This window comes from Schistocerca piceifrons, chromosome 3 (genome assembly GCF_021461385.2).
Source record: "Schistocerca piceifrons isolate TAMUIC-IGC-003096 chromosome 3, iqSchPice1.1, whole genome shotgun sequence".
NCBI classification, from domain to species: Eukaryota; Metazoa; Arthropoda; class Insecta; order Orthoptera; family Acrididae; genus Schistocerca; species Schistocerca piceifrons.
The window spans coordinates 606,933,708-606,950,811 of NC_060140.1; the positions used below are offsets into that span (position 1 = coordinate 606,933,708).

The 17,104-nt window shown below is 39.0% G+C and overlaps 1 protein-coding gene across 5 annotated transcripts in view; it reads left to right on the forward strand.

Annotated features, from left to right (window-relative positions):
- Window positions 1-16,879, forward strand: part of LOC124788145 (mitochondrial thiamine pyrophosphate carrier-like) — a 78,290-nt gene extending 61,411 nt beyond the window's left edge. For all 5 annotated transcript variants that reach the window (XM_047255289.1, XM_047255286.1, XM_047255288.1 and 2 more), the window contains exon 7: window positions 14,921-16,879. In XM_047255289.1, the coding sequence (XP_047111245.1) occupies window positions 14,921-15,094 (174 nt within the window). In that variant the 3' untranslated portion in view covers window positions 15,095-16,879. The remainder of the gene's footprint in view (window positions 1-14,920) is intronic.
- The last annotated feature ends 225 nt before the right edge of the window (window positions 16,880-17,104 follow it).

Here is a 17,104-nt window from a genome sequence, read left to right on the forward strand (position 1 = left end):
TCACGGTACCACGTTCCCAATGACGGCGACCGTGATAAACTCTGAAAAAAATGGCGTCGTTGCGCTGAAAACGCGTGCGATGCTCAGAAGCGGCGGGTCGATCCGGGGGGTGCAACAACCGTAGTAGGGTGCGATGACGACGGCCGTGGAGAAGCTCCGCAGGCGAAGGGCCGTCGCGTGGCGTGGTCCGGTACGACGACAGGAACGTGATGAGGGCCTGCTGACGAGAGTGCGTAGCACGAAGGCGGTCCATATGATCCTTGAATGTGCGTACAAAACGTTCCGCTGCACCATTCGATTGAGGGTGGAACGGCGGAGTAAGAACATGGCGAATGCCATTGGCAGAACAAAAACGTTCAAATTCAGCAGAGGTAAATTGTGGACCATTGTCAGACACTAAAACTTCTGGAAGACCCTCAATACAAAAAATTGAAGTCAACGCCTGTATAGTTTGTGCAGACGTTGTAGACTGCATGGGCACAACAAACGGAAAATTACTAAATGCATCAATCACGATGAGCCAACGAGAATTCCAATATGGACCAGCGAAATCAATATGTACTCGCTGCCAGCGACCGGCAGGGCGTGCCCACTCAAAATAGCGTTGAGGCGGAGCAGCTTGGTGTTCGGCACACGTCGAACAATCTGTAGACATCTGCGTAATCTGCTTATCAATGCCGATCCATGTACAATGACGGCGGGCAAGCTGCTTGGTGCGGACCACTCCCCAATGACCTTGATGCAACAAGTCGAGGACCTTGGATTGGAGCACTTGGGGAACCACTACACGAAGCTGGTCATTCTCGGTGCGTAACAGCAAAACTCCATGCGAAACAGACAACAGATGATGTTGCGGATAATAGCGACGAACCACAGGATCCGATATGTCCTTTGCCTTGGACGGCCAACCACGTTGAACAAAACGTAATAGTAAACTCAGATGAGGATCCGTAGCTGTCTCACGTGCCACCTGACGATAATCAATCGGAAAGTCCCGGAGGGATTGATGCTCATCGGCGTCAATCTGATGGCAAGAGTCTTCGGAGGAATCGAAGACATCATCCGCAGCAATCGGCAATCTAGAAAGCGCGTCAGCGTTTGCATGCTGAGCTGTAGGGCGATGCAGTAACTCATACTGGTATTGCGATAACAAAAGAGCCCAACGTTGTAGTCTCTGAGCTGTCCGCTGAGGAACTGGTTTAGACGGATGAAACAGTGACGTCAGGGGCTTGTGATCTGTTACTAAATAGAATGGTTTACCATAGAGGTAGTGATGGAATTTTGTGACACCGAACACAATAGCCAACGCTTCCTTGTCCAATTGGCTATAATTACACTTAGCTTTGTTTAGCAATTTAGATGCGAACGCAATAGGACGTTCGGTGTTACTGACTCGGTGAGACAACACAGCACCGAGGCCGAAAGAAGAGGCATCACAAGCTAACACCAGAGGCTTGTTAGGGTCGTAATGGACCAGACAACGATCATTCAATAAAGCCTCTTTAAGCTGCTGAAAGGCTGATTGGCAATCAGCTGACCACACAAACGGAACATTCTTACGGTGGAGACGATGCAACGGTGCAGCAATCTGTGATGCATTAGGTATAAACCTAATATAATACGTCAATTTGCCAAGAACTGCCTGCAATTCATGCAGATTGCGAGGGGCGGGCAAATCACGAATAGCTGCTAAATGTGACTGGGAGGGATGAATGCCTTGAGCATTAATAACATGTCCCAGATACTCCATCTCCGTAAGGAAAAATGAACATTTATCGATGTTGCAACGTAGGCCTGCCTGAGACAACACTTTAAACAAACACTCCAAATTACGGAAATGTTCAGCAGGCGTCCGACCGGACACAACAATATCGTCTAAATAGTTGCAACACGATGGCACATTAGCCAGAAGTTGTGACAAAAAACGCTGAAAAACAGCTGGAGCTGACGCACAACCAAAAGGCAAACGCAGAAAACGGAACAACCCCAACGACGTGTTTATGACAAAATACTGTTGTGATTGCTCGTCGAGGGGCAATTGCAAATATGCTTCACGGAGATCAATTTTGGAAAAGAAACGAGCTTCCCCTAACTTATCCATCAGCTCGTCCAGTCTAGGCAAAGGAAAAGAATCAACGACAGTCTGAGGATTCACTGTCGACTTAAAATCAGCACACAAACGTAACTTGCCAGACGGTTTCTTTATAATAACTAAGGGAGAAGCCCACTGGCTCGCTGAAACGGGTTGAATAACACCGTTGTTTTGCCAACGACGAAGTTCATCTTCTACAGGTGCCCAGAGGGCGTGAGGCACTGGACGAGCACGACAAAATCGAGGCTGAGCATTATCTTTTAACGTAATATGAGCGGCAAAGTTCGCAGCACAACCTAGTTCGTCTTTAAATATGTCACTGTATCGTTTACACAAATCGGTTATGCTGTCTTGAGGAACAACAACAGAATTAATTTGCAACACATTGTCTTGGATAGACAGGCCAAACAAGTCAAAACAGTCTAATCCGAAAATGTTTACACTGTCTGTAGCGCGGAGCACTGTGAATGAAACTGTTTTGGTATTGCCACGGAATGTGGCTGGCACGCTACATACACCTAACACAGGAATTCGTTCTCCACTATAAGTAGCCAAAGAATGTTTTGCCGCTGAAAGTTTAGGGCGGCCGATAGCCGCATACGTAGCACTATTTATGAGAGTCACAGACGCACCAGTGTCTAATTGAAAATTGAAGGTCTTATCCTGGATGCGTAGCTTCACAAATAGTTTATTACACTGTCTCTGGATCGGTGCAGTGGAGGCGGAAGACATAAAATCAGCGCATTTAGCGCGCGTTCACTGTTTACGACAACTCGTGGGTTGGGCGGGTGGAACAACAACTCCCTCTTCACTTGCAGTCTGTACAGTACTTTTTACAGCGTTTGAATTACGCTTGGGTCGCATAGCAGAAGGCTGGGTGGGTGGCTTATTGCGAACAAGTTTATTACCCACACGAACCGTGGAAGAGTCTTTAAACGCGACCTTCTGGGCAGGCTGGCTTTGAAGAACATGAATATCCATGGGCTGGGCAGCACTAGAATTGTTCTTGCGTTTACGCAAACAAACAGTCTGGATGTGTCCTTTCCTTTGACAAAAGTGACAAACCGCGTTTCTTAACGGGCAACATTCATGAGGATGAGCAAGAACACACTTAGGGCAAGACTTAACTCTAGCATTTTGCACACGCGGCTGACGAATGTGTTTAACATGACGCGTCCGGCTAGTGTTTACAGTCTGACTCTGCCGGTGGGGCCGCGGGCGTGACATAACTTGCTTAGCACAGGCAATTTGAGAAATACATGGCTGATCTAACTCACACTCAGCATAGTCAAAAGTATCTTGGGCTTCAATGATGTTCATCACAGTCTCTAATGACGGGTCAGGCAACTTTAAGATAGCAGCACGAATACGAGAATCTGCAATGTTTTGAGTAATAGCGTCTCGTAACATGACATCACTGTAGGAAGCTCCACACACACAATTAAATCGGCACTGACGGGTGAGGCCCCGTAAATCTGTTAACCGCTGTTTATTAGATTGATGTGGCAGTTTCTTTAATCTGAAGAACTTGAATCTGGCTGCTGCCACATGAACTCGCGACTCGAAATACTCAGCAAGCTTGTTAACAACAACGTCATAGTCTAAAGCTTCTGGCTGGGATTCCGGGAACAACTTACAAAGTAGTCGATAGATTTCCACGCCTGCAGTGGAAATTAAATAAAGCTGCCGCTCAGTACCTGTGATTTTGTAGACTGTCATGTGCGCCTGCAACTGCGCGAAATACTCTCGCCATTCTTCTCTGGATTCATCAAAAGCCCGGAACGGTGGTGCTGCCTGTGCTTGTTCCTTTTGTGTTGGAGGATTAGCCGCTTGTTTGGCGATTGCTTCCACCAGATTTTGTATTTGCTGACTCTGTAACAAGATCAACTGTTGTAATTCGGCAGACATGGTGAACACAAATTAAACCAGCCCCCAAAAGTTTATCGCTATAATTAGTATAACAAGAACAAGTTGAACCAGCCCTGCACACGAGTTCGGAAGACCTCGTCGCCAGTTTTGTGGCGGTGTTCGTAGCGACAAACACTTGGCTGTAGAAATGGCTTACGAAGTCACCGCCACACTTTTAATAGCGGGCCGACCGGTCCGCTGGAACAGTAACCAGAAAGATGAAACCCCAAACACTCTGATTAAATAAAAGTTGGTACTTAACTTTATTGATGAAGATACAGAAACACAATAGCGAACTCGGTGTCTACAGAAATCTGTCTAGTTCGAGTCGGAGCGGCTAGGTCAGCGTCGGCTGACGACAAACAACAACTCTGCCGCGATGAACACACAACTGACTAGCAAGTACACAATTCGGTGGCGAGTACACAACTGAGCGGCGAATGCAGAACTGTCCCAGCGCTCGCGACTCCAGCGCTTAAGGACCCAGAAGCCAGCGGTGGCGCGCGCAGACTTGCGGCGATTTGCTGTCTCGCTGGCGCTGCTTATGCGGACGGCGTTCAGACTTTGATGCTGCCAACCTTTTGGCAGCGGGCTCGGTTGGCATTACTGCCTAGGATATAACACCATGCTTTTGTTACTACACACAGAACCCCTTACCTCAGTAAACTCTTGAAGTTACTATTTATCTACTGCAATTCATGCACATGAAAAAAAGCTTTCAAAATAGTAAATTGCCTGAGTAATTATTGATGTTCTTAACATAGCTGAGAAACTCAAATATTCCACATTTAAATTTTATTAAGAAAAATGAAAACTATGAGTAAACAATCGAAGATGTAATTCGCTGCATTGGAACCTCCCTGCTTTCAGCGCTGCCACTTCGATTCGACATCATCCACCACACAGCATCCACATCTAAAGTGCAGAGCACCTGGAAGGTGTAAACATGTAAAACACACTTGGCATCCTGCTCAGGTCTATATTTGTGATGTTTGCTCTTATGTAATTGTTTGTTGAGATGGTTGCAAGCTTGATGTTGGCTCTTCTGAAGTAGTTGGTTCTTGTTTTATCACTTGGTTGAGAGTTTGCGGCTCATCAGATGGCATATATGCTGGCTGGCTTCATTTCTTTCTCTCCCTCCCCCCCCCCCTCTCCCTCCTCTCTCTCTCTCTCTCTCTCTCTCTCTCTCTCTCTCTCTCTCTCTCTCTCTCTGGGTTGCCAATTGTAGCATTTCCATTGTTTGTCTCTACTCTCTACATAACACCTTGTAAGATCCCAAATATGGTAGCTGCAGTGGTGGCATGATAACATCTGATCAGAGCATAATGTGTGGACAAATGGTGGCTGAGTTCAATGTTTGGTTCCAGGAAGTGTGCTCAATTGAGACATCTGTTGTCATAACTGAGTGATAAATATTGACAATGTGTCAGTCAGTACTTTGATGAACTCACCTGGGACGTGCCAATGTCTGGCTTACAGGTAGTGTGTAAGCACAATAAAACCAATGGTAGGGCTCATATCAATTTTTCCTCATGGCACATTATAGCGGCTTTCAAGGTCCTGTACCATCTTCCCACCATTTTGTTGCTTTGTGGCTGATAGCTGGTAGTTTTATCATGGTTCACCCCATGCAATTTGCCTAAGTTCTGGAATAGAATTGACTCAAACTGTTTCCTCTGTTAGTTGCTGCACATATAACCAAAACATATGCTACCAAGTACCAAGTCACAAAAATGCCTTTGCCATTGTCTAGAATGAAATATCAGTGATAGGAACATCTCTGCCCAATGTGTAAACTGATCAATAACTGTAAACAAGCAATTCAATGCCTCTGATGGCAATAATGGTGCCACCAAGTCAATATGTACATGTCAAATCTTTCACAACATTTGTACAATGTCCCCAAAGAGGAGTGGATGTGATGTCCCACTTTACCCCTTTGGCATGCCAAACATTCCTGTGCCCACGTTTTACAATCTACTAGGCCATACAAAATGCTCCACCATTTTATGCACTATGTATTTTATTCCCAAATTTGCCAGATCATGAACACTACAAAATGCTTGCCTGAGGTAGGTCAAATGTACAAAATGGCAGTATCTTCCTGTGGACATGTCACATCAAATTTTCCAACTTGAACTATGCAACCACACTTGCCCCAGTTGGAAGCCAATCTTCCTATCTGACATAAAAATTTGCAACTGTGTGTGATATTGCTTTACGCAATTGTTAACTCACTAAAATTAATGCTTTGTGATTCATTGTTTATACGTGAAAGGTAAGCTGTAGCAAAGTTCTCTACTTTGACTTATATTAGTCATGAATTTCACTATAAATTCTACTTGTCTCTACTGTCTCAGAGAATTGCACTGCTTAAAAACGAAGATTAAGGACTTAAGGTGAGTGAATATAGTGAAATACTTAGCATCAAGTGTTGTCCGGAAGTACCTGATGGCTTCAAAAACTGCACGGAACTCTTTATCATATGTAGTCTATTTATTTATTTAATATTTATTTCTGAATTATCAGTGCTCTGTATGTTTGCTTGCTGTTTTGGAAAGATCACTATATCTGTATGTAATCAAAACAGAGATATAGCCCATGCAAACTTCCTCAATAAATAGTTTCCACATTTGGGCTGTGTTTTTAAGTCCAGAAGGCATGTAAACATTTTCAAAAAGACCAAAAGAGGTCATTATGACTCTGTTGCTACTTAAACCTACATATGAGGTCTTGCATAATCCTCTGTGCTAAAAAAATGTGATCCTGCTAACGAGCTGCTAAATTCTTGCATATCTGGCACTGGGTACATATCTAGTGTTACCCTTATAGTTAATACTTGAAAGTCACTGTACAGTCTCCATGTTTTATGTTTCTTTGCAGCCAAATGCAATTGGGACACCCAGGGACTAGCAGAATTTTGAATTATGCTGTCTTGCAATAGCTTGTCAAACTCTAGTTTGGCTAACGCCATGTGACTTGGCAGTAGTTTCTGTGGGTGTGCAGATGCTGGTGAGCCTGTAGTAGCATTGATAAAATGTTTCATGTTGTGTTTCAGTGCTATCTTCTCACTGTGTGGTGTAGTGATTGATGGAAATTGGTGACGCAGCTGATTAAAAATGTTATTAGCTGATGACTCCTGTACCACTCTTGTTAGTTCAGATACCTGTGTACCTGTAGATGCTGCATGAAGTGTTGCTGATCAAGCAAGTGTTGTTGGTATTACGTAGCAAATTGAAATGAGCCGGGAAATGTGCTCCTAGTATTGGTTCTGATACATCTGCTGCAATAAATTTCCATCGATAATTCTTGCTGAAGCTGAAGGCTAGTTGTACAGTTTTCTCATTAAATGTCTTAACTACTGAGTTGTTCATAGCAGGGAACTGTAGTGGTGTTCATTGTCTCTGAGCTCACAGCATCTTGAGTGGATACAAGGAAACATCTGACTCCTCATCAGGAATTTGCCACTTAAAAATTTGTCTGATAAAAAAAGTCTGTAAGAGAAAATATTGTACTGCCTTGTTTATCTGTCACCTCATTCAAGATCTGTTTCTCTGGTTTTCCCAAATGTGGATCTCAATGGGTGTTCACTAAGTTACCGGTAACTAAACCAGCTATTACCAAACAGTTTGTTGAGTTGGCACTGTTTATAACTTTCGTGAATTGTCTTCAGCTGCTCATGTAGTTTGGGTACTCACACAGTGGTGAACATTGTGTTGCCTGTTGACCAAAATGCTTGTGATACCAGCAAAACTGATGCCATTCTGGGTGAGGGCTGATGTTCCATGTACTGGAGCAGAAGTATGCACTGTGTCTTCTTGTGACCTTTCATCATCTATTATTGTGACGGGATTTTGTCCCCCATCTCTTCACAACATAATATAACTGGAGAATTTGTTGTTCCATTGATGTGGAATGCATGGTATGAAACCTGATTTCAAGCATTCATAACACTTAGAAACTAATGGAGTGACAATGATCTCTTCCATCATAGATCTGGCTTCTTGGTCAGATTGGCTGACGACATAGGCAAGCTTTGTCTTATTGTTTGTTATTCCATGTAAAAAATATGAATCTACTTGCATGAACCAAGTTTTTGGGTTCTTTGGCCACAACTGTGGTAAACGGAGGACCATCTGTGAGATCAGAACCGTGTCTAATGTGCCACTAATATGGACCAGCAGACAAGAAATTTCAACTGGTCAGCTTGTATCTCCCTGTTTCCTCCTTTCTGCTGTCTTGTAACTGCCTGTAAATCCTCATCCTCCACTGTCAACATGAGTTATACATGTACACTTTATGTCCATACAACAGGTACTGTGTTCATATAATCAGGGTCACCACTGAAGTTGGTGTTCATCTGCTGAAGTTAATGCACTTGGGGAAAAAAAACTTGCAGAATGCTTATTTGTTTTACTAATTATTAATGTACTTAATTTAGCTCAGAAACACAAATATTGCATTTTTAAATTTCAAAATAAAAATGTAAACTGTTTTTATACAATCAGAGATGTCAGAAACACAACTGTACTTCACTGCATTGGAATCTCTCCGCTTTCAGTATTGCCACATTAATGGACTGTCATCCACCACACACAATAGTGTTTCTATATTGCAGTACTTCCTAAGTACTTTTAACATATCAACATTTACATAGTTTTCTGCTTAATATTTCTACATTGCTTTCCCATCTTAAGTGGCTGTCTATCCATACACTTAAGGCTTCCTGAACCCTACAGTTCCCAATGTTTGAAAATGCTTTGCTACTTGAGTGGTTGAAAGCCCATTCGCACTGTCTTTTGTCATTCACTACCAAACAGTTTTCCTGCCTCTTTTGTCACTGCTTTCAAATTTTCAGCAGATTTTATTTATGTAACCCTTTAATAAAAATACTGATATCATCTGCAAAAAGCACTGTATCTCCTGCAGATATTGGTAGAAGTAAATTGTTTGTAAATACCAAGAACAACAAAGGACCTAATAGAGCACCTTGGTGTACCCATAATTAAGATTTCTGAATTTCGAGACAGAAGTTCCGCCATTGTGACATACTTCTATCATATGATACCTTTCTAATGGATAGGAGGCCACTTCGCAAACGCCACACCAATATAATTGACTGAGTAGTCACTATGATGGGTGACATCAAAGGAGTTTGAAAGATCTAGAAAAAGTCTACAGTATGGTTCATCATAATCTGTATCTCTGAAACCAGTTTCAGAAGGCCATATAATGCAGTTTCAGTGGACTTGCTTTTTCTAAAGGCATTCTATGGAAGGACAGTAATTTTATTTTTATTCAGGAAATCTGATTTCTTTGATCCATTACTCTTTCAATAAATTTTGAGAATCTGGATAAGAATGACACAGGTCTGTAACTTGCTTTTTCTAAAGGCATTCTATGCAAGGACAGTAATTTTATTTTTATTCAGGAAATCTGATTTCTTTCATCCATTACTCTTTCAATAAATTTTGAGAATCTGGATAAGAATGACACGGGTCTGTAACTTGTTATATCATGCCTGTCATCTTTTTCAAAAAGAGGATTCACTGTCAATTTTTGAGGAATATTTCTGTGGAAAATGAGGTATTGATAATACCTGCAATGCAAAAATGATGTTTTGTACTATGTTAATTACTTTATTTGGTGTGTCATCAATGCCATGTAAATTTTAGTTTTTCAGCTTGCAAATAGAATCTTTTACTTCTGACAGTGTTATCACACACAGAAACACAGCGTTTATGTGCATAGTTACTTTTGTGTTAGAGTTTTAATGAAGTTTTTGGCTACTCTTGTATGGAATTAATTAAATATTGCAGCAGTCTGCACAAGATCCTCAACAATTTTCCACATATTCTGTATGGTAAGGTTATCTCCAAGTATGCATATCACCTCCAGCATTTTTTCTGTTGTTATAACTTTCCTGTATACATTTTTGTGTTATTTAGCAATTTGTTTTTATTGGACATTTCGTTTTCCAAGCTGATTAAGAATTCTGAGTGTCTTGAATGATTTTGTTATACCCTACGTAATCCATGTATTCAACCTGCAGTGTATTTTTGAAGGTCTGGCCCAGAAACATTTGTAACAGACATAGTCAAGAGAATAATGGAACAGGCTTACAATTAGTTCATCTAACAGCTTAATCCTTATTAATCTTGCCAGAATTGATATTATGCAGTTCCAGACAAATTAAAAGGCTTACAGATACCTGAAATAGAGACCAGTTGGCACACACTGTATAAAGAAAGTTTGTTATGCACAGTTAGTGGCCATCCAGATGGATAATAAACTGAAGTGGCCCTAAGACACAGATAAGTTAACCAAAAGGCCCTGTTTCACCTGTGAAATAATTCTCTTGAATTCATCTTTTGTCTACAAGCACACAATCAACAAATGATTAATTACTTGTGATTGAGAGGCTCTTTGATTCTTGCATCAAACCATTATTTTGACTGAAGACAACATGTTATTAGCGCTTTGATCTCTGTGTCAATCCAATTCTGTCATCATATTATAAACATGATTTTCATGTCTACAGAACTGGCACTCTATGTGGGACTCTTCTTTCTATAATGATCTGTTGAGCCACATAGAAAATGTGCCTTCAACTTAATTAATTTAATGTACCATATAAATTGAATCTCTAACATGTCTTAATTATGATGTATAGTTTGATTGATGCTGTAACAGTGTCACAAGCCACCATGTCAAAAGAATTTGTGTCAGTGGAAGAGGGGTAGTGTGTGGCAGTCAGTATTGAGGAGAGGCTGATAAACAATTTATTATGGTGGCAACTCTGATACCAGGCATCTAAGAATTTTTTGAGCCAATATGTGTGTCACTTGTATGTTGTTTTGAGTAAACTGAAAATAAATGAGTATTATGTGAAGTTTATTTCATAATACTTTAGGAATGCAATATCAAAGTAACATTAGATATTGAGGAGTGTGTACATGCACCTTTGGACTAAGTGACAATGTCAAAAATATAGGTATATCCAAAGAAGTTGTATATTTGAGAATGTAGAAATGTATTTTCATGGGCACTCATTTACTAGATATAGATAAACACTATGAATGTCTCTGATTTTCTTGACCTGCAAATGAGATTATTAGTGTACTTTCACTCATTACTGCCCTTGACCGTAATCTTATGGGGCAATGCTGGTAAGGTGAAGCATGCACTGAGAATATTGTGTAAAGCTGATAACTGGACACCTTGCAGAAAACTATTAACAGACCTTGAGATTCTTACACATATATGCCCAAAAAATACATGACATTAAATTTAGGATGAACTGTGCAGTTCATAACCACAATACCAGAAATAAAAATGATTTCCATTTAGGTTGTGCAGCCTTGTCTAGGGTTAAGAATGAAGTTTAATATTCCAGTGCAAAAATCTATAACAAATCACCAGTTAGCATCAGGCAGAAGCTTAGTAAGTCCCAGATATTCAAAACCAAAGTAGAAAAATACATTATCAACTACCTCTAAAATTATATCACAATACCTGGACCCAGAAATGTAAATTTAATTTACCTAATATTTGTATTAGATAGATCCTGACTTTTCCAATATATGGAGATCTAACAGGGTTCCATATAAAGTTACACAAATGCATTGTTTCAAGTAATAGATTAAAAGAAGAAGATGAGTGGTAGGAGAGGAGGAGCAACACATTTTTTCAAAGTAGCCTACTCCTAGTACACGTATATAATGTAATCCATGTATAATGAAAGCTGTTAGGGTTTTATGGTTGAATTGGAACCCAAAAGATGAAGAGGGCCTTTGCCAGAGTAAAAAAAAGAAGGTACTGAGTGATGGAGCAAAGAGATGCTGGCTGGATGTCAGAGCCGCCCAACAAACAAGGTCGAGATACGAAAAATGAAAGTGGTTCTCAACACACATTTCATAGAGGTGCAAACTAGAAAAAAAAATAATTTTGTGTGTCTAACAGCAGTGCTATACATTTGCTTCCTGAAGATAAGTGATGGACAGCAGTTCTGTCTCATAATTTATTTAGTTATCTCTAGTGAATTTTTCATTGATACAATGCATAACTACACTCATTTCATATCCCTGAAGGCTCTGCTTAGTGATGGAAGTTATAGAACACAATTAATAATATAAAATTGCAATACAAGGTCATTTAGAAGGATTTTAATATAACAGAAGGAATAAGACTAAAGAATTATTCTTCAGTGGGAAAATTTGGAAATGACGGAGGTCATGTATTAGTCAGATTTGCCAAGAATGTTGACATAATTTTCATTAACATATTCTTCCAGAAGAAACTGAATGAAAAATTGGACTTAAAAAGGACCAGACTGAAGTAAAAATTAAATTATAATATGAGTAAAGTACACAACATAACCAGGCACTGAACTTTTCAGTTTTTATTTATGACTCATTTAGGCTTTGTTCCATCATCAGGTGCCAGTTCCAGTGTTTACGTCAGGTGCATTGCTCCTAGGAAAACCAACCATCTCGAATTATCTAGAATGCATTAAGTTTATCACTTTGCTTCCAGAACACTTTTGGTGGGTTGTTACTTAGTTAGTGGTTACATAGTGAGTGGTTACTTAGTTAGTAACAGAGGGACAGGAAGTGTAGTTCAGGTAGTTTAGGAGAAGGTGGGATAGCTTTTTGAGTGAAGTCTGGTATGTTGTTGCAGTTTGAAATTGGCTTGGCAGATGATACCATTTACGGAAACATAAGGGGCAGATAACTGCAGGATTTTGTAGAAGGAGAAAAATCTGGCACAGTGGAAATTTGTTGATGAGGCATATAGGTCACAGATTAGCTGGGTAAGAGCAAGAGGTTGCTGTATTTGAAACTGAAAAAGAGCCTGGTGTAGGGTAGGATTGCATCTGGAAACGGGGGACTTTCAATGGTTCTTGCCACCCACCTGGTCTTAATTTACGTAAATTTCTTCTTTCTCGGCTTTTCTTCACATTAACTACTCTTTGCTTCACTCTGTTTTAATTTTCTACATCTTTCATTGTATTTCCCATCTATTTTTCACCATCCCCCTCCCGACTCTGTTACATACACCGCACTTAGCTTTTCACTCTTATTAACTCGTGCACGATGTTTTAGTAGTAATCTCTGTCTTGCATATTACTTTAAACTCTCAGGTTTTCAAATCTCATCCAGTGCAGTTCCCATCAATCAGTCTTTCCTTCTCATCCCACATGGTAAGTATCCCCTGATCTGCAGTTCTGGGTGACTTTCCCAAAATCTACCCCTTTTCCTAGATCAGGTTTTCAAATCTCATCCAGTGCAGTTCCCATCAATCAGTCTTTCCTTCTCATCCCACATGGTAAGTATCCCCTGATCCGCAGTTCTGGGTGACTTTCCCAAAATCTACCCCTTTTCCTAGATCTCTCCAGTCTTTTTCCTTCACCCTTCTTCCTTCCCATTCAACCCTTATGCCTGAAGAAGGAGCCACTGGCTCTGAAAGCTTGCCAATCATAACAGTCTTTTATGTGTGTGTTCTGCTGCCACTTGGTAATTGTTTATCTATCCAAATAAATATGTTTTTCAATAATTGATTGTTTTCATTGTTATAAGTATATAAAGTGTTTTAACAATCAGTATTTCTAGGGTTTTTTTTACAGAGTTTTCAGGATTTGTTGTTTCTCATACCAGAGATGCGCAAAGCATCTGACTGTCTTTTTCACAAACAATAATACTTTTTGCTCCTGAAGAATTGCCCCATAGCAGACCGATAAGGTGGCTATGAAAGTACACACGATATGATTTAACTAATTCCTTGTGTTTACACAATCCCTAAATTTTTTGTGGTAAATAGATGATTTTGGCTAATTTAGAACAGTAGCTTCCATCACTTTCTGATGTTAGTTTTGATTGAGGTGAATGCCAAGAAGATTGGCTTAGCTATCATCATACATTTGCATTTTTAGAGTGATGAATTTGCACTTATTTGGCCTCAAACCACTTTTTTTGCTAAAATGCTTCTGAGTCTCTTCCATTTGTAACAAAGGTAGTGTCATCTGCACCGTGTATGGACTTACAACACATAATTTTGTGAATATCATTTATAAATGTGATAAGGGGCAAAGGCTTATGCGTGAAATCTTGTGGAATCTCTTGTGTGACACTTACAACATTTGAATTGTCCTTATAAATATAAACTATTTGTTTTGTCACTTCTGTAAGATTTAATAAGTAACACTTCTGTTCCTTTATAACCATAACAAGAGAGATTCTTTTAGCAGAATTCTATGACTGGAAAGCGCAAAGTTTCACATATGACCACAAGTGTTGCACTTACACTTAGTTTGGATACAAATAAAGATTATGTGAAGGAAACAATGTTTTCAAGTGCAGTCACAATTTAAAAAATCCAGGTCTCAGTCTGGGTGACTTTCCCAAAATTTACCCCTTTTCCTAGATCTCTCCAATCCTTTTCTTTCACCCTTCTTCCTTCTCCTTCAATCCTTCTGCCTGAAGAAGGAGCCACTGGCTCTGAAAGCTTTGCCAATCATAACAGTCTTTTATGTGTGTGTTCTGATGCCACTTGGCGAGTAGATGTTTTGTCTATCCAAATAGTAAAAATGTCTAATCAAAATCAGAAAAATATAGTATCCAGTTTTCTTAAATGTTGTTAATTTATTTTTTAGGTATTTCACTGCAGTGGGTTACTCCACTGTACAGCAACAATAGTAGAAACAGAAGGTTCTTCAAGTCTGATAGATGATTATTTATTTGGTGGTGCATGCAGTGCCCTTCTATTTTTGATAGGATCAATATTACAAAAATCCTTTCTGTATGTAGACTGTAATGTTATGTTACCAGGAGGTTGTAAATACCAAATAGTAAAAAAATGTCTAATCAAAATCAGAAAAATATAGTATCCAGTTTTCTTAAATGCTGTTAATTTATTTTTTAGGTATTTCAGTGCAACGGGTTACTCCACTGTATAGCAACAATAGTAAAAACAGAAGGTTCTGCAAGTCTCCTAAAAGGATTGTGGCCAAGTCTGTTAAAAGCTGCTGCCACAACTGCTATTCATTTTGCTGCTTATGAGCAGATATGTGCCTTCTTGCTCTCATTTCATCACTAGTGTGGGATGAGGTTGATATATCTCTTCTGTGATACATCTTCCCATATTTATATATTGGATCATCAAAACTGTTTATTATAAACATTAATATTTTACACAAATAATTCTACTGTATTTGGTATAAAATATTATTTATTCTATTGCTTTTACAATGAGACTAAAAAACTGCAACTGATTTTTGTATACTTTCTGTGACATATTTACTTCAGTTGTACCCTAAAGAATTAAAACTATTAAGCACAGTCAGAAATATTGTACAAATAATGCCACTATTTTAGCATATGCTACATTATCTTTGCTGTGATATCAAAACTGTATTCATTGTATAATAATTGACGTACTTTGGAAAAAAAAATGTTTCATTCTGAGTAAGCTGTTACAGATTTTTATGTGCCTCTGGTACTCACTTTTTAAGCTCATTTATTAATAAGAAGTGTGAAAGCATTGAGTTACTGTTTCAGGCACAGGCACATTGGTTATGATTTCAAATTGCCTTCCTGTAACTGCTAAAATTTGTGCCTGTCCCAGGAACAGAATGCACATTTATGTGATGTGAAGAATTAATACAACTGAACTTTCTGGAGCACATAGTGTGTAGTGCCTTAGAAAAGTAGCAGGCAGTACAGTTTTTCAAGCAAAACATTCCATGAAGAACCTAAGCACCGAATGTATGTTACATGTTTCTTTCATTCTTTGTGTTGATGCTGTTGTAGTACACAAGGTTTCCAAATTAACTAATCTCATAAAGAGATTTAAAAACTGACTCTCAGTAGCAAGGAACTGAAAAGCAATTACCTGAGGCAAAGGATTAGGGTAATGCAGAAATGATTTGGATGTGAGGATGAGGGGAGGTTGCCAGTGATAAACAAACTCAGAGATACGACATTTTTACTTTAAAAATACGTGTGGTGCAAAATATAAGCTTATGTCTCTTATATGTAAGTGAAGGTTTCATAAAGAGTTTTCTTTACTTTTATAGTCATTTCTAAGCAAATTACATTTGAGTGAGAATATAAATATTTAAGTTATATTTTCTTATCAAAATATTTTTGTAAGTACCCACAATGACCACTTTATTAACAAGTTTTGAGACTTTTTTTTAGAAAAGTAGTGATTATGTAGGACTTGTTAGCTATAATATGTGAAACTAAAAATAGTCTGTGAAAAAGAAATCCCTCAAAAACAAAAAAAAAATATTCCTTAGGACAGATAACATCAGACCGCTGACCAGAAAAATATATATGAAATGTATTTACAGAATTACTATGAAGCTGCAAAATTTCCTGTTTTTCTATGTTTCATGACTACTGTACGCTCTGTGTCTTTCATCTGTTTAAAAGTGAAGTTATATTCGGCTGTTTTGCAAAGAAGTAGTAAGGGAGTCTTATATCACGTAATATTATTCTTCTTCTTTTTTCTACAAAATATGTCTTAAAATCACAGTATTTTCTTGTGTTAATTTTATTGCATTTAATTTAACATTTGTAGAAACACAAAAATACACATTTTTAACAATGAATAACTATTAACAGTAGGAAAAAGTACCTACATCTACATGTGAAACTTATTTGTACAGATAGCAGCACTGGTAATATTGTTTGAACATAAACTCAAAACATTTGTAATTGCTTAAGCCAGTTATAACACCACTTTTGACTATTTCAAATCTAGGATGTGTGCTGCTTTCTCCTGGACTACTGAACTAATTCTGTGAGAGCAATGTTAATGTGAAGTCCAATGCTTATAACTTTACAGTTAAGATCAATTAAAATTTCTTTAATAGCAGCTGCCTTTTTCCATTTGCAAGCATTTCCACATTAGGCACTTGAAATACATCACTGTTTTCTGATAAATGTATTGTCATAGAATAACAGTCAGTAACATCATTAATTTTCACTCCTACAGTTAAAATTGCCCCTATAGAGATTATCATGCCCAGTATAATCCCAAAATTCAATAAATACCAGCTAAAGCTTCAGGCTAACAAATAATTCCACACATTGGCTTTTA